This window comes from Trachinotus anak, unplaced genomic scaffold, assembly GCF_046630095.1.
Source record: "Trachinotus anak isolate AG129_WGS33_773 ecotype Australia unplaced genomic scaffold, CSIRO_AGI_Tana_v1 ptg000012l, whole genome shotgun sequence".
Taxonomy (NCBI): Eukaryota; Metazoa; Chordata; class Actinopteri; order Carangiformes; family Carangidae; genus Trachinotus; species Trachinotus anak.
In genome coordinates, this window is record NW_027273863.1 from 7,855,022 (window position 1) to 7,882,036 (window position 27,015).

The 27,015-nt window shown below is 40.5% G+C and overlaps 3 protein-coding genes and 1 long non-coding RNA gene across 8 annotated transcripts in view; 2 read left to right on the forward strand and 2 right to left on the reverse strand.

The window, feature by feature from the left end:
* Nucleotides 1-63: 63 nt before the first annotated feature.
* c8a (complement component 8, alpha polypeptide) lies at nucleotides 64-6,447 on the forward strand. Its single transcript, XM_071491720.1, has 11 exons — nucleotides 64-272; nucleotides 413-521; nucleotides 946-1,090; nucleotides 1,200-1,347; nucleotides 2,174-2,363; nucleotides 2,456-2,638; nucleotides 3,303-3,543; nucleotides 3,634-3,765; nucleotides 4,057-4,214; nucleotides 4,328-4,553; nucleotides 6,105-6,447. The coding sequence occupies exons 1-11, from the start codon at nucleotides 169-171 to the stop codon at nucleotides 6,254-6,256; spliced, it is 1,788 nt and encodes a 595-aa protein (XP_071347821.1). The 5' UTR covers nucleotides 64-168; the 3' UTR covers nucleotides 6,257-6,447.
* Nucleotides 6,448-6,629: 182 nt separating this feature from the next.
* On the reverse strand, nucleotides 6,630-14,109 carry c8b (complement component 8, beta polypeptide). 2 transcript variants are annotated; one of them, XM_071491721.1, is made up of 12 exons: nucleotides 13,955-14,109; nucleotides 13,456-13,606; nucleotides 11,545-11,692; nucleotides 10,820-10,961; nucleotides 10,560-10,692; nucleotides 9,691-9,888; nucleotides 9,248-9,488; nucleotides 8,825-8,953; nucleotides 8,562-8,725; nucleotides 7,938-8,091; nucleotides 7,079-7,150; nucleotides 6,630-6,940 (listed from the first exon to the last, which is right to left on the reverse strand). In XM_071491721.1, the coding sequence occupies exons 1-12, from the start codon at nucleotides 14,035-14,037 to the stop codon at nucleotides 6,786-6,788; spliced, it is 1,770 nt and encodes a 589-aa protein (XP_071347822.1). In that variant the 5' UTR covers nucleotides 14,038-14,109; the 3' UTR covers nucleotides 6,630-6,785. The 2 variants fall into 2 exon arrangements, with proteins under 2 accessions (XP_071347822.1, XP_071347823.1); XM_071491722.1 differs by lacking the exons at nucleotides 11,545-11,692; nucleotides 13,955-14,109 and having other exon boundaries at nucleotides 13,456-13,577.
* Nucleotides 9,408-9,834, forward strand: LOC139629224 (uncharacterized). Its single transcript, XR_011692926.1, has 2 exons — nucleotides 9,408-9,540; nucleotides 9,626-9,834. It is a non-coding gene; the product is annotated as an uncharacterized lncRNA (long non-coding RNA).
* Nucleotides 14,110-15,711: 1,602 nt separating the features above from the next.
* dab1b (DAB adaptor protein 1b) overlaps nucleotides 15,712-27,015 on the reverse strand; it is an 87,238-nt gene continuing 75,934 nt past the window's right edge. For 3 of the 4 annotated variants that reach the window (XM_071491723.1, XM_071491725.1, XM_071491724.1), the window contains 8 exons: nucleotides 25,359-25,424; nucleotides 23,872-23,931; nucleotides 21,844-21,891; nucleotides 21,488-21,596; nucleotides 19,523-20,170; nucleotides 18,277-18,404; nucleotides 17,768-17,872; nucleotides 15,712-17,383 (listed from right to left, as the gene is read on the reverse strand). In XM_071491723.1, the coding sequence (XP_071347824.1) occupies nucleotides 17,783-17,872; nucleotides 18,277-18,404; nucleotides 19,523-20,170; nucleotides 21,488-21,596; nucleotides 21,844-21,891; nucleotides 23,872-23,931; nucleotides 25,359-25,424 (1,149 nt within the window). In that variant the 3' untranslated portion in view covers nucleotides 15,712-17,383; nucleotides 17,768-17,782. The remainder of the gene's footprint in view (nucleotides 17,384-17,767; nucleotides 17,873-18,276; nucleotides 18,405-19,522; nucleotides 20,171-21,487; nucleotides 21,597-21,843; nucleotides 21,892-23,871; nucleotides 23,932-25,358; nucleotides 25,425-27,015) is intronic. The other variant, XM_071491726.1, reaches the window with a different exon arrangement.

Sequence of the window (27,015 nt, forward strand, 5' to 3'; positions counted from 1 at the left end):
GAAAAAAAACAAACAAAAACTTTACCTACTGTTGTAAGAGCTGTTTACTCTTGATCAATGATTCACTGTGGGTGGTCAAGAGTGCAGTGGGAGAACTCCCCAGAGGATCACAACAGCTGTTTTGTGATGTGCCATTTTAATCTTCTGGAATAGCTACTCATTTTCAGCATGGGGCTATTTATTCATTTATTCCTGGGTTTATGCGCACTGCATCTGTTTATCAGTTTTACTGTGGATGCGTCCAGGAGGCCATGGACAACTGCTGACAACAGGTGCAGTATTCTTAGCTTCACTACTTTTTATATCCCCTGGATATAATAACACTTTAATAACTGTGATTTAATCCATCCCACGCACTAGTAGTAGGCCTAGATCTGGAACTGAGATGATAATGGGTGTTTCTGTGGGGCAGGGGAGCTGGGACAAGGGTGGCCAGAGCTGCAAACAGACCAGTGCCTGTCAACTGTAAGTTGGGAAACTGGGTTCCTTGGACTCCTTGTAATTCCTGTACAGATATAAAGGTAATGTTTTTTATTGTTTGTTTTTTTAAATATCATTACAATATTTCATATTCAATATGGGTGGCTTGTGTCAGGCTGGTAATAGTACAACTGGAACTCTCTTTAAAAAGACTGGAGTTAGAACTGCCCAGTTGTCAGGTAGCTCAGATCAATAGATTACGGATGAGATGTTCAATAGGTCTAAAGGGTGCTGTGATTATCCCAAATCAGCACTCCTGCTCCAATAATGTCAATAGGTGAGCTTTCTTTATACAATGTAACTGACATTTTAGGCTTTCCCCCAAAATCTCCAAAAATCACAACTCATTTAGGATCTTTGGAACCAATTGTAGATATAGCAGCTTGGACTGTAGACTAATGGTATTACAAAATGAACATAGTGAGTGAGTTTAGATGCAAAAAACTAATTTTAACTCTGTCTTAGTACCGTTTCCGATACTTGGAGAAACCCTCACAGTTTGGAGGCACAGGCTGCTCTGATTTGTGGGAGAGGTTGCAATGCCCAACTGCAACCACACAGTGTACAGTGCCAGATTACTGTGGAGAGAGCTTCACCTGCAGAGAAACCGGCAAGTCTCACCAACAACCACTCAGACAACACATCCTTGTCAAGGTGAAGGTGTTTTCTTTATTTATGTGAGCGTATGGAGGACATATAGTATATTGGTGTCTTTCCAGGGCGCTGTATCAGCCAGTCACTTCGCTGTAATGGAGAGCTAGACTGTGATGATTCTTCTGATGAAGATGACTGTGAACAAGTCAACCAAAGAGACGACAAGTGTTCCACCCTGATGCCGATCCCTGGTGCTGAGCGCGGCACTCAGGGGTAAATACTGGATAGCTTTTGCTGCTGTTATTGTTATTATTCATTTTACTGAGTTTACATCACATGCAATGCAAGGTATAGCGTACGTGGGCTGTAAAAAACACTTGAATACCAATTTGGAAAATGATGTTCTTTGCTGAACAAACTACTTTGAAATATTGGAAAAGCTAGCCCGTTAATTCTCATTATATTGCATGTATACATATTCATGTAATTTTGGCATTCATCATTTATATTTTTATATATTTGTTTTAGATTTCATTTAATCTTCATACTTTTTCTTAAATGAAACACTTATTTGATTCTTGCCGAAAGTTAGATTCAAAGCTTGATCCCACTCTTATGTCTGTATATTAATGAAGCCAAAGCCAGCAGCTGGCTAGCTGAGCGTAAAGAGAAACAGGGGGAAAATGTTAGCTCTGGCTCTGTCCAAAGCTCCTCTAAAGATCGCGAAATAACGTTTTACATCTGTATATCTTGTTTGTTTAACCTTGTTTGTTTTATTTCTTGGGCAATTGGGGTTTTCTGCAACAGTGCACTGGCTAGGTTAGTGGTAGGCAGCAGAGATTTCAAGAAGTCACTATTCTGTCAGAAAATGTATTATTTTTTATTTTATTTCATTTATTTCACCAGCCAAGAAATTAAAGACAATTTCTTATTTACAATGACAGAAAAGTGGCAAAGAGCTAGGCTGTAGCCCAATACTATGCAGACATGAGAGTGGAATCAATCTTGCCACCTAACTCTTGGTAAGAAAGCCAATAGGAGTAAATTCTGTAATGTCCTTTCCTTTAATGACTTATTGGAATTATTTGTCTTTGTACAGGTACAATATCTTGACTGGAGATTTTATGGATCATGTACTTGACCCAAAGTACTTTGGAGGGCAGTGTGAATATGTCTATAATGGTGAATGGAGGAAATTCACTTATGACTCATTTTGTGAGAAGCTGAGCTACAATGAGGAAGATAAAAACTACCGGAAACCTTACAACTATCACAACTACCGTTTTGTGGTACTGTAATGTTGAGATTTATTTCTTTGTGTAACTTAATAATTGGACTGTTTCATCTGAGACATTATGACATAAAACTAAATCTGTTACAGGCTCATGCTACATCACAGGGCTCTCATGAGTTCTATGAAGATATGGCTAGTCTGCTGACAGCGAGGGAAAGTATGAGTTCTTCCAATGGTGGTGTCACAGTCGGGATCAATTATTTTGAAGTTGGACTGAGTGGAAGTGAAGAGTCTAAGTTTCTCCATAACTTAACACAGTCTAAAAGCCAGGTATAATCTATTGACCCACAGATCTACCTGATCTACAAGATAACAAGAGCAATTTTTTTGTTTGTTTGTTTGTGTTAACTATGTTTTAACCTTGTTTATTTGAGAATTGTGAGTTGCGCTTGTTTGTTTTCTTGTCAAGGGTTAGATGCCTGTCCAATATAGGAAGGTGGATACCTCGGTTAACACTTAACATAAAGACTGGACACATTTATATCTTGTTTTTTAAATCTGTACAAAAACCAAGTTGTGTAAAGACCAAGTTGTGATTTTACATACGATTACCACTAACAGCAGAGACTCCAGGAAGTTACCGCTCTCAGCCAAGAAATAGTCCTCCTCACATGCCCTGTGCTTTGGTTTTTGTTCAAACTAAATGTGGGGATTTTATTAGTAAGTGGGCAAATAGCAGGATGATATGATAGTGCCAATGACCTCATCTCACTGTCAGCAAGAAAACAAGTGCGTGCATTTCCCAAAACTACCAACTCCTTTGAACAGTGTTGTGTATCTGTGGCAAAAAAAAGACATTATCTATAAATAATGCTATAAAGTTATAAATAAGTTACAGTTTTACTGATGATTCTTGAAAAGAAATTTAAAACTTTTTTCATTATTGTTACTATTAATTCTTTTGGGAAAAAAAAACTTGCCTTCTCTTTCTTAGGACCGATCGTTTATTAGGCTTTGGTCTAAAGTGCAAACAGCCCACTTCAAGATGAGAACCAATAAGCTGATGCTTCATGAAGATTTCTATACTTCACTCATGGACCTCCCCGAGCAGTATGATTTTGGGATGTACTACCGCTTCTTCAACACCTTTGGCACCCACTATGTCACAGAGGGAACTATGGGAGGATCCCTTGAATATGTTGTGGTTATGAACAAAACCGCAATGGCAAAATCAAGTAATGTGGGCTTTCCAGTTTGGTAATCGATGTAATCTAATTGGAGATGTAACGTACCCCTTGTTCATTTCTCTTTCCTAACTCTTACAGATGTTAATGGTGAAGAAGCTGGAAGGTGCATTGGTGCCTCTATTGGTTTTAGCCAACCACTTGGCAACGTTGTAACAGCAGATCTCAAAGTTGGTGGGAATCTTTGTGGCAAAGGCGGATCATATCATGGTGGTGAGACATCGAAATTCTATTGGTAGATCATCTTGACCCTTAAGGACAACAAAACCAACACAGAGGAGAGAAAAATAATTATTAATAAAGGTCACACTGGCCCGACTAATGAAGCCATTTCTGCCTGAGGTCCTCATAATACCTAAATTTAGATTGAATTTTAGTTTATTAGCTTATTTTTTAACTATCTTTTGCTTTAATTTAACTGATAAATTATATGAAGGATTGCTGTGGTAATGATAGTGATGTTATGTTTTGTTGTTGTTTGTTTGCTTTTCTTTTGAAACATAGAAAGTAACTCTGATTCCTCTATGATTGAGGACATTTTTACTCTGGTGAAGGGAGGGGTCACATACAGCAGTGGTAGCCTGTTAGCTATCAGGAATCCAGACACCTACAGGAAATGGGGAGCGACTCTCAAATACAACCCAGTACTCATCGAATATGAGGTGACAAAATTTCACACAAAAAGAAGTTACATTTTCACTCTCAAATTTGGCCATTTGGTCTTATATACATGTACTACATAAACATATACTGTCCTTCCTCCCCTGTTAACCAGATCATGCCAATCTATGAGCTAGTGCGCATCAGCACGGCTGCTGACCATGTAGGTGCGAGACTGGCCAACTTGCAGAGGGGCTGGGATGAGTATGTGCAACAGTTTCACTCGTGTCGCTGCACCCCCTGCAAGCATAGTGGGATCCCTGTTCTCTCGGGTACCTCCTGTAGCTGCATCTGTAAGTCAGGCTACCACGGAGATGCCTGTGAAGAAACTCTCAGAAGAGGTGAGATGTCATCATTAAAAGAAGTTGAGGTTAACACATTCCAATTATTGGCTTCTTGGGGGCAGCAGAAATTAGATAACCCTATAATAACCCTACTAAAAGTAGTAGAAGTGTTTTTTTCATTAATATTTCCACCTCCAGTGATGATTGTCGTGTGACACAGTTTGCAGGATATAGTTTCCTCCTGCTCTTATTTTTACAGTTTCACATGTTTTTTTTTTCGCTCTCAAGTCAGATGAATGTGCGTGTTTCCCTAAGAATCAGATTCCCTTTGTGGCAGTAGCTGATGGGGGAGCCTTTCTTAATTATTAAATAATACTGTAGGTTAAGGTGCTTCAGCGAAAATATTTTAATTGCCAAGTACTTTGTGACAAATAACTGACTAATATACCCAGCTCCACTGCATCATGGTGTGTTAAACAAAAATAACAACCCTCAACAACTTGGGTCAGTGTACACTCTGCGCACCCTGAATGACAGGCACAGAGAGGGCTGGTAAAGAGATAGTCAGGGGTGGTAAACTTTGTGGATATTCTCACAGTCCACTGGCCTACCAATGTCTCAGGGTGCTCCCCATAGTCAGTCCAATTATGACAGATGTGTCCATTGTCAATGTGTTTACGAGCAAGAGAGGCTGTGAGTGAGAGAGAGAGAGAGAGAGAGAGAGAGAGAGAGAAAGTGGTGCACGGAGGGGCAGAGTGAATCAGTGTGCTGTGTGCCCTGCTCGACAAAGAAATTTGATTTTGCCCATTTGAAGAAGAAAATAAAACTGAAAATCAATAGCTGTGTCCAAACTCGGAAGGGTGGGGGGGGGGTGGGGGGGGGGGGGCATTCTTTGGAGGACACAATCTACAAAGGAGTGGTCCTTCATGCGGCTGTACACTGCAAAACCAAAGTGAGACGATCAGGTCTATGGAGGATTTTTGCTTTGTTCCTGTTGCCTATTAACTTGACAACACATAATATTTTTCACAAAAACGTGAGGTTTTAAGGCCCTTGATTTGTGACAACAGTTGTACCATTAGCTGTTGCACTGAGCTGAAACCCCACACTTATAATCCTCAGGCTCTCTGTCAGTGTTGTTTGCTGCCTTATTTTTTAATTTTTTATTAACGGTGCACAGTAAATCTTGGGATAGGTTGGACAACGAAGGTTCCAGTGGGTGGATCCTTCATTGTCCAGGAAAAGGAGGGCACATTAGTCGGCTGCATATGAAGGAGCCTTTGAAATGGGACAGTCTAGTCTTCAAATGCAGCCTCTGAAGGAATGCGGCCCCTGAATTGGGACACAACTAATATGTGGCTGTCAGTTTAGATATTGTGGCAGGCTGCAACGAATAGTTACAGCTGTTAAGTTTACAATATGTTTTGCATGTGTGAAGTAACAGGTAATTACACCAGTCAGCTGAATGTTGTGCAGTAAAAATATAAAACTGTAGTGTTTGGGTCAGAGGATGTGATGGAGTAATGGCAGTGCGCAGACATTTCCTCTTACCAAATCCATATTCGTTGCTTCAGATTAAAATTAAACCCTGTTAATGTTAATCAACAGATGCCAAGACAGATGGGGCATGGTCGTGCTGGGGGGCCTGGTCACCCTGCACATCAGGGAGGAAGACTCGGGCAAGAACCTGTAATAACCCCCCACCTAATGGGGGCGGAGCAACCTGCCTGGGCTCGTCCTCTCAGATTCAGCTCTGTTAAAGAGAAGTTCACTCTAGATTCCAGGGTAAAGATGCTGCTGAATGCTAAGTGAGCGTATTGTTTTTCTTTAAATCCATAAAAACCGCTTTCAGTTTCATAAACGTCATAGCCCTCAAAAACAAAATTACATCTGCCTTTCTCAGGCTCACACTGTGACATACTGTATATCAAATAAATGTGTGTTGTGCAGACTTTGTGTTTGTCAGTATTTTTTTATTTGTTTTGTTTTATTCGTTTTAATTGTTTTTTGCAGCAAAATTGAAATTGTCATTTGTATTTTGTAGACATTTTGTAAACTGCCTCCAATATGAAGGTTAAATAAGGTTAACAGAAGCTTAATCCAGTTAGAGTAATAAAGACAGGGCTCACATGGTTTAACATTTTTTTGTTTTATTTTATTCCAGTAGAAACCATGATGTCACACTAAACACTCCCAAGTCAAAAGACACTACAGACTAATCTCCTATTTTAAAGGAAGTTTTTTATAAATCTTTGCATCAGTGTTGACATTGGAGCTGTTGAGCAGGTTTTAAAAGCATTCAGTCGACTCTTGCTGCAGTCCCCTGCATGCCAGGCCGTTGTTGCTGGGTGCTGGGTTGTTACACTGTCGACTCCTTGACATAGTTCCTCCCCTGCAGGGAGACCATGCGCCCCAGCAGCTCCAGGTACCGTCAATGGCAATTTCTGTCAGAAGGGGTCATATCAAGTCTTATTATGTCAGTGTCTCAATAGGTTTAGTGCAAAGAAGAAAAAATCATGTTATGTTTTATGCAGTTTTTTAACATTTTTTTTTTTTTTGTATTTTGGATCTGGAGAACTTACGTTTTTGCCTCTGAGTGATCTCACAGCCCCGTCCACTGTAGCCAATAGGACACACACAGTCACACCTTGTGCCTGTTGAGGAAAACAACAATATTACTTAATGTTCCTTTAACTGAATCTAAAACTAAAGCTGAGAAATAAAGTAGGAGTGAAAAGATAACATACTAGCATGGTCTTAGGTTTTGTTTGAATATTGGAGGGGAAACATTAAGCAGGGGGTCTGGGACATTATTTCCTTAAGACTAGCTAGCAAACTACTAAACAACACCCCTCATTACCTAGTGGCTCACAACATATGTGGTTTTTGAGACTTTTTGAGAAAAAATGTTCTAATATCAGACCTTCTCCCCCTCCTTTTCCCTTCCCTCCATGGTTATCAACCAGCCTGTGTGTGCACAGCTCCAGTGGAGAGGAGGACACACTGTGCTACTCTTAACTGAAATCACAACACTGTGTGTGTGTGTGTGTGTGTGTGTGTGTGTGTGTGTGTGTGTTGGGGATAACTATGTTTGCCACAAAAGATTTGGTGATTGCATGAGCTCTTAATTCATATTCATATTTTGGGAGTACAAAAAGACCCAGTGCTGAATAAAAAGGACCCACCCCTATCGGAGGCCTTGTTGCATCTGTGAGTAATGTTATTGAGGGAGGGCGGGGGGGTGTGCATCCCTTGCAACCCCACCAGCCCCGGAAAAGTACGCCTATGCACACCAGTACCGTAAATTGGAAAAAGTACACTAAGTGAAACATGGTTAAGGAAAGAAAGTATACTGCACTAAGCTTTTTGTCAATAAATGATTGACATGGAACCAGAAGTAGTTTCAGTCAAAAATACAAACAATAACATCCTCTGGGTTACCTCTCAAAACGGCCACTCCATTGTTGTGGCAGGGGGCACAACGGCATGGACTAGCCTCTGCCAGGTACTCTGACAGTGCTCTCTTTAGGTTTCTCTTCAGAGTGGCATCTTGAGAGAAGTCTCTGGAGGTCACCAGCTCATACAGTGGTCGAGTCTAATGAAAAATAAGGATCTTGTTACTGTTCAATTCTCTTGGACTGAGTTTTTCTCAGATAGAGCCAACTGCAAAGCCCCACATGTGCTGAAACTTGACCATACTGTACCCAGTTGTATTTGGCACGGTTGCTTTTTGGCAACATTTTCTTTTTGTTTTCCAACTTTTTATTGATTAGCTTAGCTGTACTTTGCCTCTTTGTACTTCTGCCCATCATGCTACCATCACTGACCAACTCTTGTGTAAATGTTTCTGCATCAATTAGTCAGGTCAAATGCTTTGAAAACTATTTTATTACAGCTGTAAATTGAGATGGAGATACATTAAGAAAAAGCAAAAGAGATATTAGTTATGTCAGTGTCACAAGAGGTTGTGGGAGATTAGAAACACATAAGAGAGCATTACAAGTGGTAGTATAGCATGTAACATGAACAAAAACATGAGATTCAGTGAAGAAAAGAGAAACTCACTTGCATACGAATGAAGTCAGGGTTAAAACGTACAGCTTCACCCCAAAGCTTCATGAGGTTTGGGCTGGGAAGCTTTTTAGACACCAAAGCAGTGATGGATTCACTACTGCCACCCCGTACAACAGCAACAAAGTCCTCCACCATGCTCCCACGCACTGTGTCCTCTGCAGAGACGGAAAGACTTTAGCATTTTAGCATCGGTTCATGTGTCTGATTGGATACTTTGCAGACTATGGGGCATTTGATAAAAGATGGAACCTCACCTCCCATCTCGTTCAACAGGCCATCACAGGATCCACCGTGAACTCCCAACGACAAATAAACACCCTGTATGTTGGCCCCAACCTTAAGGCCTGCCTGCGTGCAGGATTTGTAGTCATCCAAAGAATAATCTAGAACAACAAAACTCTGTCATGGAGTGTGTCATGAAGTTATTGCCTTTTAAAATTTTATAATCATTCACAAAATTGTCTATGAGGAAGAGTATTTCATGGCAACTGTGTATCAGTTTACCACACCAGCCAGTCAGTGTTCAGGATAACAAGATATAGATGATGTCATTGCCATTGCCAAACCCCATGAATTATCTTTATAAATTCTTTCAACATGTAGTAAACGAAGAAAGAATGAAATGGCACCAGAGGATGGCCCATGACTCCAGTTTGAGAACCAGTACTAATTATTACCTGTCTTCTCAAGCTTCTCTTTGTTTATGATGATGGTGTGCTCGTAGTCTCCTCCGAGGCTAGCCTCTGTGATGAAGTGGGTGCCGTAGTCTCTGTATATCTGTCTGTATTCCCCATAAATATAGGACTGTGGCAAAGCGCGCAGGCGCTGCAGAAACTCGGGGTGAAGCATCAACTCGTCTGACTTCAGCATGTACTGGGCAAACTCCAGTTCTGCTTTGGCCCTCACAAAGCTGTTTAACTGAGGAGAATATCAGTGGGAGGCAGGTGAAGGATATGTAACCACTTGCAGGGTAAGACTGGCAGGTGAAATTTTCAGACATTTTTAGATTTACGGGAAAACTGTAAATGATGTAGCAAATTTTATTTGTTTTTCAGAAAAGTGGGTGAACCAGTGGATTGTAAGGAGGACAGGAGAGAAGAAAAAACAAACACCATCTCACCTTGCCAGAGGCTCTGCGAATCTTCTGAACTGATTTGGTGTATTTGGCATTATTGTAGTTGAAGCCAAATTCAAACACGCCAGGAATGGCAAAGCCAAAGGAAACACTGGTTTTGGTCCTACGCTCCATCGTGGTGAAGTCCATGTATTCAGAATATGAGTTAAAAGACTGCAAGGTGAAATCATATGAGCCTTTTGTCTGTGGATAGGTGGAGAGCAAAATTTAACCTTTAGTGAGATATGAGCAAGACCATATTAATTAACAATTAATTAACTGTAAACTCTGTTTGGAACATGGAAAAACAGATAAAAGAACAGAAAGATGAAGGAAAAAGTTAAAAGTTAAAAGTTAATACTAGCTGAAACAATCAACACAAGGAAAAAACAGCTTTCTAATACGCTCCCTTTATAAAGGTATTATAAATTGTAACTAATGGCTTTCTTATTGTTGATAAATATTGTTCATAAATCAGTTTCTAATGCTTTATAGAGCAGTTAAAAAGCCTTAATAAGAACAATTTGTGGGTTACCAGGTTGTGAAAAATCCATTCGGTTGGTATTTTTCTGACTGTTTTGTTATAATGCAGTAATAAATGTTAGTAATCCATTAATACATGTTTATTAAGTTGTCAATTAATCAGAGCCTCTGTAGCCCTTTTTTGGTAAATTATCAAATTTTCCACAATTTGTAACCCAAAGGTTGTTGTTATAAGTGGATTATAATTGATCTGTAAACCATTAGTAAGTCATTTATTAACCGTGAATAAAGCCATTAGTTACAACTTGTGATAAGGTATGTGTTATTACAGAAGAAACCGTGATCTCCGAAATCAACTCTAACTCAGTTCTCTCAGTGTTGAGCATTTCTACCTGTTGAGTGTACTGTTGCAAGTTGTAAGGCTTCCTGAATCTGACATTCTGGATGTAGTGGGGCAAACAGCTGCCACCATAGTATCTGTTATCAAGCACCACTCCCTCCATGTTACTGTTCAAAATGTTGATTCTGAAAGAAGAGTAACAGTGACAGCATTAACAATGAGTAGACTGCTTTGGGAGGAGCAACATGTTTACATATGAAAGTGCTGAAAAATCTCTGACTTACATCATAGACTAATGGGAATGTGACTCACCCTTTGGCAAGGTTTTCGATTCCCCAGTACTCTTCAACCTCCTGCCTGCAGGGCTTGGGAACCTTCCTGCAGCCGACTTCATCTGACATGTCCCCACAGTCATCCTCCCCACTACACTGCAGAGTTCTGTGAATACAGCGGCCTGAAGAAGAGGAAATAGATGACATTTACTAAAAGTTTATCTTGAGAAGATCAACACAACTGTTATGTCTCTATGCGAAATATTAAGCATTAAACCTCCAGCAGATTAGCTTATTTTAGCATAAAGACTGGAAGCAATGGGCAACAGATAGCCAGGCTCTGTCCAAAGGTAAAGACTCCATAAAGTCAGTACACTTGGCTGAGAAATAGTCCATCACAAAACCACAACTTTGTTTATACACTGGTTTTTGTACAGATTAAAAAGGGTTTTTTTTTGCTAACCTAATCGGCTGCTAATGGTATGTGCATATTCACCCTGTGAATGGTAACAACTCACCTAACTCTTGACAAGAAAGCAAATAAGTGCATTTCCCAAAATGTTGAACTATGTCTTGTAAGAACAAAGTTCTTAAATGCAAAGTAGTTTGACATTTCCTGACTGGGATTAAGAAATGACTCATTCACATCAGGCACAGAATATTAATGCTCCTCTGTGTGTGACTGGAATTCTTAAGCAAACACAAAACTTTCTAATTCTGTACGGTTTTCTACATGCAGTACATTTAAATTGGTGCAGGAGATACCTGTTTGGGTGCAGAGAAATCCCTCACACAAAGGAACATTGTTACAGGTGTAGCGGGATGAAACATTACAAGCCTGCTCCTCCCGGTCATGAAAATTGCACCGCTCCCCTCCAAACTGAGACGGTTGCTCAAGCTTAGCGTAGCGATACTGGATGGTTGAGAGAAAGAAACATATAAATGGTCAGGAAAACACAGAGGGAGGCTCGCCAAATCCCAATAAAGGTTGTGGAAGAGCTCGGAAACTGCCTCAGGGAACTATAACCCCGGAAATCACATTAGAGGGCTGTTTTCACTTTGTCATGTCGAGGTTATTAATCCCCCTCCTTGTAAAGTGGATGAGATAGAGCACTGAAGTACATCATCCGAGACCTTTGCCTGCACTGAAGGTCTCTACCTTACAGAGAAACATTTCACAACGTTGAATGCAGAATTCCAATTATTTCTCAGTCCTAGCACTTTAGGGATGATTTATTCATCCAGTTCTTAATCTGACTGTATCCAAATCTAATCTCCTTTATGATGACTGCTGTATTACAACTGGTGAGATTAGTTCATCTGGCTTTTAGTTTAGTTAGATATTGACCATATATTTAGGTCACTGTAGCCCATAAAACTTGGTTTTGTTTTGTATAGGCTATTCATTTGATTACTGGGTCAACGGTTTTTAGTTAAGAAAGTTTGAAATTTTGGGAAACATATTTATTGGCTTTCTTGCTGAGAGTTATATGAGAAGACTGACCTTTCATATCTGTACACTTAAGCTAGCAAGCAGCTGGCTAGCTTAGCTTCACAGAAAGACTGGAAACAGCTAGCCTGGCTCCGTCCAAAGGTAACAAAATCTGCCAACCGTTTACCGTTTCTAGGCTGAAACTGCTCAGTACATAACTGCCCATTAAATGTTTGTTTTTTGTACGAATTATACAAACAAGACATCATATATTAATAGGTGAGTTTTGTGCTGATTGTGATTCCTTTTTTCCCGTTGGACAGTGCTAGGCTAGCTGTTTCTGGTCTTTGTGCTAAGCTAAGCTATCTGGCTGCTGGTTCCACCTTTAGTGTACAGACACGAGAGTGGTAGTCATCTTCATATCTAACTCATGGTAAGACATCAATGAACACACAGTATTTCCCAAAATGTTCTCCAAAACTTAAAAACATAAAATGTGTTTCTCCTGCCACTGAACGGAGGAAGTAGATCGAGGAGCACATTAAGAGGCTGCTGCCATCAGATGTTAGCATCAACGTGCACTGGTGAATTTTGGTGCCTCTGAGTCAGCGGCTTTTCCACATTACAGGGCAAACAATCAATTTTGTGTTTCGTTTTGTTAAAAATGAAGCATAGAGTTAGTTCAAGCAGAACACTTTAGAAGGAGGTTAGAGTGGATGGATGGGTCAACAATGACAACAAAGACTGTGTAATGTTGAGGAAGTACTTATTTTAACCCTGATCATTCTATCATTCGATCTATTCCTGCACCTAACCCGTAGTTTTAGTGCCTAAGCCCAACCAAGCCATAGCCATTATTATAGTAACCATGGTGAAGGTCTGGTACACCTGCCGCCGTAGGGGCACTCTTTGAGGAGACACCCCTAGGGTCCTATCAGAGGGTTGAAAAAACGATCAGTATGGTTGTTCAGGTTGGAGGACTTGTTGATTGAATCTTATTCATGCAGGTGTACAGGACACCAATTATAACTAGCCAGACTCTATGTGCTATATTTATTGTATTGTTGATTGAACTAAGATTTATTGTATATGAGGGTGAACAGTATATGTATATATGTGATTTCATTCCTCGTTAAAAACACTGGGGCATTCTGATGGGCCAACAAATGCAGGCCATGTATTGTAGCTGTAGCTAGACATGTTCCCCACGTTCACAACCACCTGTCTAGTATCATCATACTTACTCTTTTCTTCTGACAAGTGTCACAGCGGGACCATGAGCTCCACACTGATAAAACACAGTCCACTGGCTGAACTACCACCTGCTCACCGCTCACTGACCGCACTTCACGAACACTGGGCTTCTCATTGCTCGCTGTTGTGACGCCAACTTCACTGTGACATGTAGATGAAAATTAAATCAACACAAACGGACAGTGACAGGCATTTTTACCACTTGGATACAAAGGTTTTTAGGGTTCTCAAAAGTGTCTTGCTGAGGGTACTACTGATACAGCTGAATCAGATACAAAACAACCAGTCTAGTACAGAGTTCAATGTGAAATCAATCACTTTTATTCTCACAGAGGATAAAATGAAGTTTGAACATTATTAGCAAGGTATCAACTTGTCTTTGACAGCAAGACAGTCAAGACATTACTTAACTCTAATGCAAATCGAACTATGATATGCACAAGAAATTCAGACTATCCATTATATTTAACAGACAAATAAAACTCCTACCTTATAAGCACCAAGCTCAAAGTAACAAGGAGAAGACAGCAGTGCAAACTGAGTGCACTCCTCTGTATCACCACAGAGAACATGGTTGTGTATCATGACTTAGTGTGCACAAGGAGACAACACTGCTCTGCTGTCTGTGTAAACACACAATGATCAATAGTGGCCTAGATATGAACTCATTGGTGCCATTAGACTCAGAGGTGGAGCTGAATACACGGTACTGCACATCCTCAAGGCCCCAGAACTCAGCACTGAAGGTTTATCTGCAGACGAGACTTTAGAAAAACTATGAAGACTCTTCAACAGCAGCATTATAAATCCAGATGTCTTAATGTCTTTTCAAAACATCATCCACTTTTATATGGTATATGATCTATAAGCACTTCTGCAATGAGCCAGGGATGCAACAAAACAGACTTTAGATCACTTAACAGTGGTGGATAAACAAGGCTTTGGGATAAAGTGACTTCCTGTCACAAAGCTTGTGTGGTCACATTATTTGAGTCATGTTTGTGTATTTATGACCTTTGATTTGGATTTTACAGCATGACACAATGACATGACTCAGCTGTAGTTTATTAACTCAGCAAAGAGCAACATAAAACTAATAATAACTAACATCTAATAAGTGATATTAATATGCTACAACTGATATTACTAATGATGTATTAAACACAATGCTAAGATCTGGTATCACTGTAGCAAGTACACTGGGGTGAGGCTGCTAGATCCATGTCTGTAAAGACTTTCCTGTACTCACACTATTTATTTATTTCCTTTACATGCTACTTCACACTTATTCTCCTCTACATTTCAGAAGGAAATGTTTTCCTGTGTGACATTTATGTGCCAGCTGCCTAGCCAGTTACCTCTCAGATTAAGCTTTGTACAAAAGCCTCCGGATGAGCTTCTAAAATAGTGTGCATTGTCAAAGGTTAACAGTGGTTTCCAAACTTTTTGGCTTGTGATCTCTTACAAAAACCAGATGTCTATGAGTTGTTCACTGTTTCACCAAAAGTAATTTCCCCCTCGTAACTTCTCAGATGGCTTCATTCAAAAAACTTCTTTCAAAAAAAGGTTAATTTCAAAACAAAAGCACAGACAAGAAAAAAAAAAAGAGAACATGGATCTATATTCAGAACTTTATCTATGTTCAGATTTATCTTGCGAGCCTTAGTGTGTTGGAGTCACTGGATTAATCTGCCTAACTGTATGTAAAGTGCTGAAAACTAGACACACCCCATCCAATGAAGCATCAGTAACACCTTAACATTCTATCAATACAGGGACCATTTTCCACATAATAAGTACTTTTATATTTGGTCCTTTAAGTACATTTTGCTGATAACTCTTGACTTGTGTTAGATTTTGAATGCAGTGTTTTTAGTTATAAATTATCTCTTTCTATTTATTTATTTTTACATTTTCATACTGGCACCTTTACTTAAGCAAAAGATCTGAGTACATCTTCCATCACTGAAGGACAGTATATCATTTTTAGGGTCCTGACCTATGGTAGATGTTGTATTTCAAAAACAATGTGACACACTGCATGTGATTAACAAGCACAAACACAAGTAATAATTATGCTGATATAGGGCATAAGTAGTCACAGGACAATTACTGACTGCACAGATGATTTCTGAAGTATTAGTGTGAGGAGAGCAACCTCTGTTGGCTGCTTTTGTGGCCATTACACTAGATCATTAGAAAGAAGCTACCAGGTTATGGAGAGAAAGGGAAACCAAGCAGAAAAATGGGAATCACATGATATTTTATTTGTGACTGAACAGTGGCATGGGTACAGTGTATGGGGAAGTCATAGACGTACAAAAGTCCTTTTTTTCTCTTTTCCATGACAATTCTTAATTCCATAAATAAAATTTACAAAATATTTTGGACTATTTCTCATTTTTCTTACACGAGCAGGGGTACAGTTAGGCTACCTTTTGTTATTGTAAGTCTAGCAGTTAATAGTGATATCTCTATTGTTTGTATTATATAAAGTTACCTTTATTTTTGACCATTTTGATTCGGTGGAGCAGAGCTACAATATGCCCAAGTGCTTTGTTAGAACAATGACCTCTTTACTGTATACAATGACCTGACAAGAAGAACAGTGAATCGACAACAAAAATAAACCTGGTAAGGCATAGAAATGCACTCTACTGTCTCTGCGCTTGTGGTTTTTAAGCCATATCATATCAGAGTGTGTTTAATCTGCTCAGTTATTCAAGAGATATGATTTTGAAAGGCAAATTGTAAACAATGCGACCTTAGTTGGAAATATGCAATATCTAAAAACAAAGAGATGCAGAAAAATCTGCCTCCTGTGACTAAAAAAGTCTGTGACCTTTTAGAAGTAGCAGGATTTTTGTTTCAACCCCTTCGTTTCTTTCATCTCTCAAGTTCATAATCATTGAGACAGGCTCAGCAGGCTTTATTTTGAATGACCATGTAACACAGATTCACAGTTCATATCTCAACCAACCGAAGAGAAACAAAGACATTTTTTTAGACATAATAAAAAAAAATGGCTGCAAAAGCAAAACAAACATCCAGACGTCAAAAATGGAGGTGCTGGTAGGGCATTGCTTGAGAGAAACACAGGTAGTTGGCATCCAAGAGGCAGAGAGCTATGTTATGGCACAGAGGCTCAGGTATGGGGGGCTGGGGAGTTTCTTATTTACAAAATAGATGTTTGGCAAATTTTGATTTTGACATTGATGTCTCCAAGTCATTTTGATATTCCTAATGACTCAGTGTCATCAACTAAGAATTCACAGCTTATAAAATAAGAAAAAAGAAAACTCATATCTTTTGATTTGTTTCAGACCTAGGAAGAAGCTGCAGAGAACGGTTTCGCTCACAGCTGAGTCAGCTGAATCCACATCAAGTCTGTTCATGCAAATGGACGAGTCAGTGGAGCAACATTATGAGAACATTTGGCAAATCCATCTGCTGCGCACAGTCTTTGCTGGTGGCAGTTGACAAACTGAAGGTCAACCACATACGGTAGGACGCTGCTCCTCTCCAAAAAATGATTTGCATCATCAGTGTCACCATGGCCTTTTCACGTATCCTCACAGATATAAATCCATCACAGGAGGAAGCAATCGCCTCCTGTTGCAGGTTTCGGTCAAAGATCAAAGGTCACTTCCTGGTTGAAAGGTTATTTGATTGGATGATAAAGCCAAAGTCTGGTTGTCATGCTGAGGAGTGCAGTACAGTATGCGGCCTCTTGAGGAAAGCAGATCCTAGGATAGCCAGCTTATTACAGAACTGCCAAAATATCCTTTAAAGGTTGAAAAAAAAAAACAGAACAAGTCTGTGTAATCCAGCTGTGTGAGATGCTGCTGTTCACAGTCTCTCTCCTCTCTCTTTTTCTCTGTCTCATGAACTTCACTTGGCCTTGAGAGCTTCCATCCCCTAAAAAATAAAAAAACACAAACAGCAAAAACTTACAAAGCAAGAAGCTGCATTGGTGCAGTTACAAATCTGACCTCCAGGTGGCAACGTTGTGCCTTCCATCTCTTTAATTTGGGTGACGCAGAGGGACATAATGACTGAGACATTGAACTAAACCAAGGCTCTTTTCCAACTGGCAGCAAACCCTTCATCCACAAGGAAGAAGGAGATACATAAGGGGGACAAATGAAAATATAAAGCAAATAAAGAAACACAGAGATGGGGTTATGAAACAGTGAGAGAGGAGGAGGAGTTGGACAGTGGAGATGAAAAAAGCAGAAGAGAAAAGACATGAAATGCAACAATGTGAAGATAGTCAGGAAAATCGAACTGTGAAATACCCACTCAGTTTGTTGTTCTCTAGCTGTCTTCCTGTGGACAAGTCTCATCCTGTGTAGGATCAGGAGCTCCACTGGGCACCGGAGAGACCGACCTTGCAACATCAGATCCCTAAGAGAGAGAGAGAAAAAGCTGTGAAATTTCTATCCTGAAGGTTATGCATTCATTGAAATCAGCCCAATGTAAAGCTTTTTCCGTCCACATTTTTCACATTACCCAAACATGTAGCAAAATAACAGCAACTATAATCTAATCAACACACTTAGATCATCTTTGACCTTTCATGCTTAATTGACTTGACATTTTTCTGAAAAAGGGTAAAATCAATCCTGTTTGGTCATATTAATCACATGACATTATACTCTGTGTAATTACATGTGATGTAGTTGAGAGCACATCATCCATATGACAATAACAGATTATAGCATCATGATTTGATTTAACAAGTGAATTGGTGTTAAATGAAATCCATGACTCTTATTGACTGGGATGTGACCCAGGGTGACGGCGCTCACCGATTGTTCCTCCTTGGTGTTGCTTGGGTTGCCCTCCGGGTCTACAGGGGAGTGATCTGTGGGGGGGTCACTAGCCTGGGATGGGGGGCAGTCAGACAAACAGCTCTGCTGAGGGGCTGGAGTGGATGCTGTGAAGACAGACAATAATATAGACTCAGTAATGAAAACATTAGTGAGGTACAATAAGAGGACACACAGTAGGATTCAACTTTGATTTGTACAATTTTCCAAATGTGGAATGTTTACTGTTTAATGCTAATCTCACCTGTTAACATATATTAGCATCACGCTAATAACATGCCTAACGTATACTGAGAGGTAGTGGATTCAAATCTAAATCATGACCTTTATTGCACATCGTCTCTGCTACTTGTTTTATATTATACCTGACATTCTGCATTATGTATACCATCAAATAAAACCACAACTCTGTCTTGCAAAAGGTCAGTGGAGTTTTTGGCCACACGCAGTTTTCTTTTTTGTGAGACACAATGCTGTGAGAATCAATCCTAAATCAGTCCTAAACCAAAGGGCTGGACAAATTTAACATTTAACCTAAATCTGAAAAATCAGGGGATCACTAAAGTTATTACAGTTCATCCTGTGCAGGATTTAAGTTTGAGCACCAAATTTCATGGTAATCATCAGTCATTGAGATATTTCACTGAAAACCACAAATGTCAACCTGCTGACAGCAGTTGAGGATAAGTCAGACGATCACCAAAGTCATTAGGATCCATCATCTGGGAACTATGAATGTGAACACAATTTTGTTCCAATATATTTTGGATATGTTGAGATATTTCACTGAATAAATGAAATATTTGACCAGCTGCTGGCGCTAGATGAAAAGTCAGAGGATCACTGAAGTCATTATGATTCATCCTCTGAAGACCATGTACATCTGTACCAAATTTCATGTCAATCCATCAAATATTTAAGTCAAGATATTTTACCAAAATGCAAAAATATCACCCTCATATTGGTGCAAGAAGAAAACTCAGATGATCACTAAAGTTAGCAGGCTACATCATCTGGGGAGCATGAATCTTCCATAGCAATGGCTCTAACAGATGTTGAGATAGTCCAGTCTGGACCACAGTGGTGATGGTTAACCAGAGTGACATTTCCATCCCCAGAGCTACGCTGTTGGTAAAGCTAAAAAATAGTACAACTTGCTTTGCTTTATGCTTTTCATATCAAGTGGTTTAGTCAGCTGTGTTTATGTAGGGGGAAGGAAACTTACGAGATTCAGTGGACGGTGATGAGGATGTACCTGGACTCAAGGTCATCCTAGAGAGATCAAGGTCGCTACAGCTCCCTTCCTCTTCCTGGGCTGTAGCAGATGAAGGTGGCACCAGCTGACTGCAGACCAGTGTGTCCGGTACACTCATGAGGCCTGGGGTCCCACACCTGCTCACCGCTGCTGACGCAACGCCAGGTCCCACACCTGCTGCTCCAGCTCCTGATGTAGAGGGGCCCTCGCCTGCATCTGAGTCCACGCTGAGGCCCTCTTTACCCAGGCTCAGCTGCCTCTGGAGCAGGGTGGGGTCGGCTGTGTGCTGGGGGCTGGTGATGGCTGAGGACGGTGCTGATAGGTCGCAGGCTTGGGGGCACATGGTGGTAATTGGAACCAAGCCTTGGAGCATGGCAGCTGGGATGGCATGGCCCCCCACTCCCACAGTCTGGGCCGGCATGTAGGCCGCCATGGCCGCCCACTGCTGCTGAGCGGCTGGGAAAATGTTGGCCTGGCTCCAGATGACCGGCTGACCACCGGGGAGGACCTGAGCCACCTGGAGGGGCCCCTGCACGGGGAAGGCCAGAGTCTGAGCCTGGGCAGGAAACGGCTGCTGCGCCCACTGGGCCGCCTGCACCGGTCCCATGGTCATATAACCTGGAGAAAAAAAAAAAAGAAGGAAGGAAATGATTAAAGGATATCAAAGCAGAAAAGGGAGGCAAAGACTATTATTATTATGAGCACAGAATTCATTTTGCCTCCTGTGATTACAAGTTCAACACATTGATTTTCAAAATGACAGCATGTTCCTCTGTCAATATTGTTGTTTTGACATCTTTGTCTAACAATGAGAGCTATTTAATTCTTAATCGATGCCTAATAGCAAAGAAGTGCAGTTAAGGACAGCATTTCACAGCTTTCTATCTTTAGACTCAGCTGATAGATGTTATGTATATTTTTTGTCCGTGTCAAACAGGCCTCTGACCCATTTTGGGCCATGTTTCTTAAATAAAACACTCAAGGTACTGAATGATGTAGCCTGTTGGCCACCAGTCCCATACTCTTTTTATTCCTACTGGACAACTTCCAAAGCAAATCTTCATCATTTTTACATAGTTTCCTGTTCTCCAAAGAGCCACAGCTCCCACTGATTTTACCTGTAAACTTGCTTCACAAGACAGTCAAAAAAGGAAAAACAAGAAAAGAAAATGCACGCATGCACTTATTACTCTTTTTTTTTCAGTTTATTTTTAATATTGCATGGTAACACAGTTGCAAGCAGGGACTCCTTCTTGGACTGTTCCAGGGAAACAAGAGAGACTTGAGGGTCAGCTGCTCCAAAGCACTGACTTCATATGTTTTATTATAACAGAGAAGCACACTGGGAAAAAGGATGATGAGAGTTTGCCTGTTTATTGCAATGAAAAAGTCACTGTTTGGTTAGGTTGCTGTTATGAAATGATGTTGGCATAAAGAAATGAAGATGGTGCCACTGATTTTATGTCTCAAGGAAAATTTCAAATCTCTGCAAGTTGATTTTTATTTTGTAGTAAAATGAATAGAAAACAACAGGAGGGTAGGAAATCAATCTACTTTTGAAAATGGCACATGGTAAACTAAAACATTTGTGATGTGATGTGATGTGATGTGATGTGATGTGATGTGATGTGATGTGATGTGATGTGATGTGATGTGATGTGATGTTGGTTAATGGAAAAATCACACTGACAAAGGTTTTATTAAAATATGCTAAACCACTGCTATGGTCCTTTAAGAAACATCTTGGCTTACAGCATAAATACACTGCTTCTCCATGTGTGGTCCTTAAAAACACAGATAAACCCACATCCTGCTTAATCCTGGTGAGGTTTTTCACAAACTAACCATCAAATAAACATAACCCCGCCAGCATTTTTTTTCCTCTTTTATATTTTGCTTTGTGTAAAAGATGCAGCGTTTCAGTCTGAGTACTACCTGACGGCACCGAGGTGGGGCTGAACGGGGCGTACATCTCAGCAGGAGTGTGTTGCTGCTGGCGGCTGCTCCTGCTTGGGTCCAGTGTGTTGGCAGGTGATGGAGGCATCTAGGAGGCAAAGCACACACACACACACACAGACACACACACATGCACAGATGTCACAACTATCAAAGTCACCTAAAAGTCACAGTGCTGCACATTTATCTTTAATCTGCAATACTGTGGCACATTCAGGCAATTTAGATCCCTGCAACTGTTCCGATGAAATGACTGAACTACAGATAAAATATGATTTCAATATCTCCAACCCTGCAAACCTGAAATAAGGTTCAATATGTATGGTTGTACTCACCGAAGGAGGAGTGGACATGTCGCCGAAAAGATCAAAGTGGTTGATATTCTGTGAGTCAAACGAAGGGATGAGGGAGAGAGAGAGAGACAAAGTCCAGTGATACATCACAACAATGAGAACTGCACAGTCATGAAACCTTGAATTCATCTCCAAATAGGGTATGGTGGCTGCATGTGTGGGTAGGTGTGGGGAGTGAAATCTATTCACAAAGGCTGCCCGTGCTCTGGATGGCAAGAAACAACTATCCCCTCGTTTCATTATCAGAAAATGGATCTAAAATGAATCTTTCATGGCTCGGTATAATTGAGTGGGTAAAAGGCTATTCAGTCCTATAAAACAGGCTCTGATTAGATATTCTTATGTCTGCCAATCAAGAAGGGCCCCCGTGAGAGCCCGGGCTGCTTTATCATGCTGATTCTACTCTGTGAGCATATATATACTCAGAGGAGTGTGTTTATTTCATCAAATGAAAGAAAAGAAGAAGCTCCTGGAATCACCCAACCGAGACAATGAGGCCACCTCACCCTATAGGCAGACGTGACCCCTGCTCTAGTCCCCTCTGTGATCCATTTGCACTACTTAAAGGAGAGGGGACGCGGCTATGAGAGAGACTATGGGATGGCTAAGTTGCATGAAATGTCTCTGGGGCCATGCACAAGCAGACAATGAATCACCGTAAAAGCACAGAAACACACAGAAACACACAGAAACACACAGGATTTGCATGCTGTAAATAAACAGATACAAAGGCAACATATTTAACGAAAGAAAGGAAAAGGGGAGAATCACAGCAATCAGTGTTGCACATAAACAGGGTGTTTATGTCTCCCCTGAATAAGCCGGGACATGGCGGATTGCACAGTTTGCACAGCACTTTGGAACCGTTGAGGGGCACAGAATGAGTCAGAATTTGGAAAAAGGTAAACATTGTACACAGAGGTCTCTCCCTGCAGGCACTGACACACGTCAGGGGAGTTCGAGGCTCTCAAAAAGCTCCAACTGAATGAACAGACAAGCAGTAACACTTAGAGATATGGAAGCGCTGCTACTTATACTGGCATGGGCTGTTTGGGCGAGATAGTGAGGGGGTCGGGACAGTTTATCTGCTTGATATGCTGAGCAACAAGCACACAAACAGTGAAGAGCAGAGAGGCACTTTGCTAGGGCTGTTTTCAGAAGTTGTGTGGAAATTCTTTCTGGGTGAATGTTTGGCGAAATAGGCTTGAATAAATGTTTTTTATAAGCGATTTGAGAGATGTAATAGCGTGGTCACGGCATGGTGGTGAAGAACTCATAAAACCTACCAGGATGAGATGAAATATATTTGTAGTTTGATGACAGGAGGGGAAATAAAAAAAAAAAAAAAGCTTTTTGTGCTGTTTTCTGATCAAACCGATCAACAGGAGGAAAATATAAAAATATATCGCTACTCGTTAAGGTAAAGCTTTCATGAGTGTTTGGTGGCCTTGATTGTATGTAGCCGTGACTTCACTGCATGCAGCTCAACCCAACACCCACCCCACCTACAAACCTCTCGTCCTCATCCTCTGAGGAAGATGGCACAGCCACCTTTTCTTCATCTACTCATACCAGCAAAAATGGGACCAGCAAACACACTCCACACTGATTTTGTCTCAACCATCTGGTCACGACATGCGTCAGATTCCGCACAGGAATGGATTTTGGATACGAAGCCTGCCTCTCTAATGTTCTGTGAAATTGCTGACATGTCTGATTTTGGTCGACCAATCAGTTAGTCTTATCTCTTCAAGCAGGCTCGGCATGACCAATGTAGCTTTGTTTCATCATCATCACAGAAGCGGATGCAGACAGAGACCTCTGTCTGACTCGCCCTTAGCTTGGGAAATTGTGTTTTAGAGCCTGTTGACTATTAAATACATTGGAGCAAAATGTTACAAATGGATACTGTAAAAGGGGGGTTCAGGCACTTCTTTCCAGAGGATGTTAAAGAGAGGTTTGCAAGTAGAAGAGTAAAGAAACAAATAATAGAAAACAAAAAACACCTACAGTCATGAAATGGCGTTTTGGGACATCATAGATCCCTTCCTTCTGCTGACTGGTTGGGACCTGCATTGGGTTGGAGGTCGATTCAAATGTAAGTAACAGAGCAACACCTTTTTTCTGTTCTTTTTTTTTTTTTACAGGCTGGGTATTTAAAACAGGCGCTTACAAGAACTGAAAAATGTCTATTGAACTAGAAAAAGCCTACCGTATCAATTTGGATTTAGCCAATTTTTTAAAATGTTATTTTATCGTTTAGAGCAATGGGATTATGCAAATTCTACAGTTGTGCTGTTGAATCAATTCTACTTAAATCAATATTGATTGCAAACAATGCTGGTTCTGTGAGTATTAAGAAAGCCGATTGTTATTCTGCACCAGCATGTCTCAACTGGTTCATCTGACAAGCTCTGGCCATCTTTGTATATTTCTCTCACATTTATCCGAACTATCTATTGCTCGTAACCTCGCTGCCTGTCTCTCCAAATGCTCCCTTGACTGGTTAACTTTCCGTTACGTTTTCCCCAAGTCTATTGATCTTGTTTCATTCTGAGATCAAATGGCATGGCGAGTGATTAATCTCCCTCTCTGAATCTTTCATCTTCAGAGGAATGCAAGATACAGAGAGGCAAAAAGAGCAGGAGGAGGAGCAGAGGCAGAGAGAGGGAGGGAGGGGGGTAGGATTAAATCATACGACAGGTCCCTAGAGTCCTTGCTGGTCCTTCAAATGGTCTAAAATCAAAAGGTCAAAGTGTTGGATATATAAAAGGAGCTTGGTCTGCAGGCCGTGGGTAAACTACCCAGACTAAACAACTGACCTTGACTCTGCTACAGCTGTTTCAGACACGACTGTATATGAGGCATCATACATTTAAACATAAAGATGCTGCCTTTTTTTTTTTTTTTAGCATATTAAGATTTTCATGAAATCAGATCCCATTTTTTGCTACTAATTATTGTCAGCGATTGTTTAGCAATAACAATTCAATGTATTAACATTCAGTGTTTACCTCTCTATATAGCAGGTTTTATTGTCACTGACAGACACTACTATCCCTGCATTGGATTCAATTGCCTTCAAATGCCAGAGGGATTCACATTAAAGTATAACTGAATTTAATCCAATGATGTTTATAATTTTATTTCACTGATATCAGCCTCTCTGTTCAGTGTTCACTCTCCTAACCCCACATCAGAGCTATATTAAGTTACTGCTAATGCAAAGCAAGAATACAGCAGCTGCTGCTGGTGCTGCTGCTGCTGCTGCAAATGAAAAGTATTCCACTGGCAAAAAATGGGGTGGCCTTCATTGTAAAGAAGCTGCAGGAGACAGCCACATCAAAACAGAAACCTTAGTTTGATCTGCTTCTAAATCTTCAAAAACAATCTGCACTTTTTTTTCTTTTTTAAAGATGTTAGTAATGTCACTATTATCATCTATCACAGGGTATCAAGAGGGAGGAAAAAAAAGGGGGCAATGCTTGTCTTTGTACCTGATAAACGCTCTCCTCTGACTGGGGGCCACGGAGGGGTTCGTGTCCAGCCTCAAACACTATGTACTACAGAACAGAAGTAGTGGGCAAGGCGTAGAGGTGCAGAGAATAATGAGATGAAAAGACAGAGAGAGAGAGAGAGGTTGGCATATAAAACAGAGAAACACAATAAGGGAATGATACATGATGAGAATAAATGAAAACACAAGGGAGGGAGGAGTGAAATGAGAGCAGGAATATAAAGGGTGTAAAAAAAAAAAAAGGGGGCATGTGAAAGAGGAACGGGGTGGTGAAGAGAGAAAGAAAAAAGAGTGAGGTGGGGAGAGGAAAGAGCACAAGTATAATAGGTCAGGCAGTAGTTCAAGGCAATGTGGAGGTCTTAGCTCAGCAACGTGATGCTCCACCTCTTTGAGAGAAAATGGAGCCGGAGGTCAGAATATTGGCTTGAGATCTCATAGGTCCTGAAATCTGTCAGTATCTCCATGAGGTTTATATATTCCTTTATGGATCTCACATTAAATTCATAGTTTGGCATTTTGGGACAAACGCTTATTCACTGTCGTAGTAAGATGAGAGGATTGACACCTCTCTCATATCTGTATGGTGCCTATTTCACTGGAGAAAGCTTAGTTAGCTTAGTGGTTTACTTAGCTTCACATTAACACATTTGTTTGTTCTGTACATAAATTGAAGTGTAAAAACAACAAATCACTGTTTTGTAGGGGTCAGTGTGTTGGACTATTTCTTGGCAGCAAACAGTGGATAGTCCAAAATGTTACTCGTCCCACCCAAGAAGTAGCCTGCCACAAAACCCCCCACTAAAACAACAAACTATCATTTTTACCTTTTTTTTTCTGAGACCTAATTCTATTAATTGGTGAACTTTAGATAGTGCTGGTCGGTGGATTTTGTTACCTTTCAACAGAGCCAGCTAGCTGTTTTCCACAGTTTCTCGTCTTTATGCTGAGCTAAGCCAATTCGCTCCATCTACAAGTTTAACATACAGACATCAATCCTTTCATCCAGTTCTTGGAAAGAAAGAGAATCAGTGCATTTCCCAAAATGTCAAATTATTCCTTTTAAGACTCTGGCCACAGTCTGGAGTTTTGTCAACCAACATCAACATAAATTGAAAAACTGCAAATGGAATGACTTTATGCAAAACACACTTCAAGAGCAAAGAACAGAGGTGATCTGGGAGGTGGCTGGACGTACTACTGAACAAGGCATTCAGAGTAAGAGTTAGTGTTGTCTGTATTCAGTGTGAGCAAACACAGAGAAAAAAAGATCATGTTCAGCCAAATAAATGCACAGGGCAAAAAAGAGGGAGGGGAGTAACAACCAGTCCGGGTTGGGGGCATATCTTTGGAAGAAATCAGAACATTGACACAGATCAACTTAAAAAATATGGTTTTACAACACTGCACTGGCAAATGGGAGTTGAATGGTTGAACAAAACTGTCCACTAGGATGGTCTACTGTGTATTACTGGAATGGCGGAATATCATGAATCATTAATTCAAGCAGATCAGCGACTGGAGAAGATATTTAAATTGAGGATTAATTGTTTTCATTTAATTCCAAGCTTTAAAAGTGAAAACAGCTCCAGTGAAGCTAAAAGTCAGCAGTGTTTGGTTCCTGCTCTGTGTGCCTGTGG

Excerpts from the sequence above, each read along its gene's own strand:
- c8a (XM_071491720.1), top strand. The coding sequence starts at position 169 with ATGGGGCTATTTATTCATTTATTCCTGGGTTTATGCGCACTGCATCTG. Across the intron at positions 273-412 it reads TGGACAACTGCTGACAACAG|GGGAGCTGGGACAAGGGTGG; the intron begins GTGCAGTATTCT and ends TCTGTGGGGCAG. Across the intron at positions 1,348-2,173 it reads GCTGAGCGCGGCACTCAGGG|GTACAATATCTTGACTGGAG; the intron begins GTAAATACTGGA and ends GTCTTTGTACAG.
- c8b (XM_071491721.1), bottom strand. The coding sequence starts at position 14,037 with ATGTTCTCTGTGGTGATACAGAGGAGTGCACTCAGTTTGCACTGCTGT. Across the intron at positions 11,693-13,455 it reads ACACTTGTCAGAAGAAAAGA|TATCGCTACGCTAAGCTTGA; the intron begins GTAAGTATGATG and ends TCAACCATCCAG. Across the intron at positions 10,693-10,819 it reads ATCGAAAACCTTGCCAAAGG|AATCAACATTTTGAACAGTA; the intron begins GTGAGTCACATT and ends CTCTTCTTTCAG.